Source organism: Aplysia californica, unplaced genomic scaffold (genome assembly GCF_000002075.1).
Source record: "Aplysia californica isolate F4 #8 unplaced genomic scaffold, AplCal3.0 scaffold00189, whole genome shotgun sequence".
Lineage (NCBI taxonomy): Eukaryota > Metazoa > Mollusca > Gastropoda > Aplysiida > Aplysiidae > Aplysia > Aplysia californica.
The window spans coordinates 1193511-1197108 of record NW_004797459.1 but is presented as its reverse complement, the minus strand read 5'-3'; the positions used below and the strand labels follow the sequence as shown (position 1 = coordinate 1197108).

General features: G+C 40.9%; 1 protein-coding gene across 1 annotated transcript in view; it reads right to left on the bottom strand.

The window, feature by feature from the left end:
* The window catches only part of LOC101853854 (mucin-3A), a gene marked incomplete at both ends in the record, with an annotated part of 32866 nt that overhangs the window by 5554 nt on the left and 23714 nt on the right, over positions 1-3598 (bottom strand). Inside the window, 1 exon segment of the mRNA XM_035969857.1 lies at positions 1325-1497. Within this exon segment, the coding sequence (XP_035825750.1) occupies positions 1325-1497 (173 nt within the window).

The following is a 3598-nucleotide window of genomic DNA, read 5'->3' as shown; positions in this document are numbered from 1 at the left end:
GGAGGAGGAGGAGGAGGAGGAGGAGGAGGAGGAGGAGGAGAAGAAGAAGAAGAAGAAGAGTATTTTTTGTAAGAGTTTTAGAGCACTTGCAACACAATTAGGTCATGTAAGTGCTGAAGATTAGAGGTATTACAAGAGAGTAACAAACATTAAAAAGAAGGAGGAGAAAGAAGGATGACAGAGTTTTATAGGAAAGAAGGAACAAACCACACTAAAGCACCCACTAACCACTCACAAAAAATAAAAAATAAAAACAAAAACAAATGGACATAGAAAAATCACCCATAAAACAAACACAACAACAACGAGCAATAACAACAAAAAAACCACAACAAAACAACAACAACAACAACAACAACAACAACAACAACAACAACAACAACAACGACAACGACAACGACAACGACAACAACAACAACAACGACAACGATAACGACGACAACAACCACGCCTAAAAAGGACACGTAGATGTAAACAACAGCAGTAACAAGACAAACGAGGAGAGCATGGCTAGAGAATAAGCCAAAATAATTCAAAACCAAGAACAGACACAACAAATAGGAACATAGAAAGATCACTCGCCAATCACCCATCAATACAACAAAAACAACTGCAACAAGAACAGCAACAACAACAACAACAACAACAACAATAACAACAACAATACCAACAACAGCCACAACAACAACAATAACAATAACAACAGCAACAACAACACCAACAACAAAAAATAACAACACAGAAAGAGTACCTGCCAATCATCCACCACCACCACAACAACAACAACAACCACAACAACAACAACAACAACAACAACAGCAACAACGACGACAACTACAACGACGACAACAACAACAACAACAACAACAACAACAACAAAAAGAGCACAGGTCCCCTACCCCATCCGTGATTGTCGACTCTACCAACTGATACATCTCAGAGTTTGGGTTCTCGTATTCAGAAGTGTAGTTGAGATCGCCTACCACAACGACAGCAACAACAACAGCAAACAGAAGAAACACCTGCCAATCACCCACCAGAACAACAACAACAACAACAACAACAACAACAACAACAACAACAAGAGCACAAATCCCCTACCCCATCCGTGATTGTCGACTCTACCAACTGCTACATCTCAGAGTTTGGGTTCTCGAAGTTAAGAGTGTAGTTGAGACCGCCTACCACAACGACAGCAACAACAACAGCAAACAGAAGAAACACCTGCCAACCACCCACCACAACAACAACAACAACAACAACAGCAACAACGACGACGACAACAACAAAAACAACAACATAAAAAAGAGCACAGGTCCCCTACCCAATCCGTGATCGACGACTCTACCAACTGATACATCTCAGAGTTTGGGTTCTCGTAGTCAAGAGTGTAGTTGAGACCGCTCAAGATATGGACGTCGATTTCTACAGCTTTCGTAAAAGCTGTTGTCGTTGTCGCTGTAGTAGTTGTTGCAGTGGTGGTGGCGTTGGTCACTTCTGTGGTGATGTTGAGGGGAGAGTTTGTGTTCTCAGAGGGCGTGGGTTCGAGGGTCGTGAAGTTTGTTGGGTTAGTAGTAGTGGTGGAAGTCAAAGTGAGGTTGTTAGTGGTAGCGTTTTCGAGCGGGCTGGAGGGATTCTCAAAGTGTGCAGTAGTGTTCTCAAAGTGTGCAGTAGTGTTCTCAAACTGTGCAGTAGTGTTTTCAAAGTGGGTAGTAGTATTCTCAAAGTGTGTAGTGGTGTTCTCAAAGTATGTAGTGGTGTTCTCAAATTGTGCAGTAGTGTTCTCAAATTGTGCAGTGGTGTTCTCAAACTGTGCAGTGCTACTTTCAAAGGGTGGAGTGGTACTTTCAAACGATGCTGTAGAGTTTTCATACAATGCAGTGGTATTCGGAAACGGTGCAGTAGTATTTTCAAATTGTGAAGTTGCATTCTCAAAAGGTGTGGTGGTGTTTTCAAATGGTGTAGTTGTATCTTCAAATTGCATTGTGTCATTTTCAAACATAGCAGTCGTATTCTCAAAGTGTATAGTGGTATTTACATATGGCACGGTTGTGTTCTCAAATGGAACAGTTGTGTTTTCGTATATAACTGTAGTATTCTCAAACTGTGCGGTAGTGTTGGGGTATATTTCAGTAGGAAACGTAAGCATGTTAGTGGAATTTTCATATAAAACGGTAGAATTCTTAAAATGAAGAGTAGTATTGCCAGGATACATTTCTGTAGAATTTGCAAAAATGTTAGTCGTATTCTCAAGCATAGAAGTAGTATTCCAATACAAAGTAGTCGTATTTTCAAACTGAGCAGTGGTATTTTCAAACTGAGTAGTGGTACTTTCAAACTGAGTAGTGGTATTTTCAAATAGAGCAGTGGTATTTTCAAACTGAGCAGTGGTATTTTCAAACTGAGTAGTGGTATTTTCAAACTGAGTAGTGGTATTTTCAAATGGAGCAGTAGTGACTTCGAATGGGGAAGTTTTGTTTTCAAATAAGACAGTTGTATTTTCAAATGGAACAGTTGTATTCTCAACAGGGAAGGTGGTATTTTCAAATAGGATAGTGGTGTTCTCAAATTGAACAGTAGTACTCTCAAATGGGATAGTAGTATTTTCAAATGGGATAGTGGTGTTTTCAAACGGAGAAGTGGTATTTTCAAATGGGATAGTGGTATTTCCAAACGGGGAAGTGGTATTTTCAAATGGGATAGTGGTATTCTCAAATAGGACTGTTGTATTTTCAAAGAGCACGGTAGTATTTTCAAACGGCATACTGGTATTTTCAAAGGGAATTGTTGTATTTTCAAATAGGGCCGTTGAATTTTGAGATGGGATAGAGGTTTTCTCAAACTGGACAGTTGTATTTTCCATTGGAACAGTGGTATTCTCAACTGGGATTGTTGTATTTTCAAAAAAGACAGTGGTATTCTCAACTGGGATTGTTGTATTTTCAGATAGGACTGTTGAATTTGCAAATGGAAAAGTTGTATTTTCAAATAGGGCAGTGCTACTTTCAAAAGGGACAGTAGTGTTTTCGTAAGGAACCGTGGAATTCTCAATTGGCATAGTGCTGTTCTCAAAAGGCATAGCGGTAGTGTTCGGGGTGAAATAATCGGCAGATGACGTCATTATTGTTTGCGTTGTCTCATTCGGCATAGCCGTAGTGTTTAAAATGAAAAAGTCGGCTGTTGACGTCATCATTTTCTGTGTGGTGGCCTCATTCCCGATGAATGTAGTGTTCTCATTGGCTATTATTGTCGTGTTATGGATGGACGGATTCTCAGAGGTGTTATTTACAGGGGAATTTGTGGTGGTGGTGGAGGCTGTGGTGGTTGTGTTGTTGGCGGTGGTGGTGGTGGTGGTTGTGGTGGTTGTGTCGTTTGTGGTGGTGGTGGTTGCGTTAAAAGCGAAAGTTGTTTCATTTGGAGGGTCAGTTGTGCTGTTGTTGGGAACGGTTGCTGTTGCTGCTGCTGCTGCTGCTGCTGTTGTTGTAGTTGTTGTTGTGTTGGGTGGTGATGGCGGGGTGGTGGTTGCTACAGTTGGTGTGGTGTGTGATGAAGATGAAGAAGATGGTGATGATGGTGATGATGGTGACGTTGCTGAGGT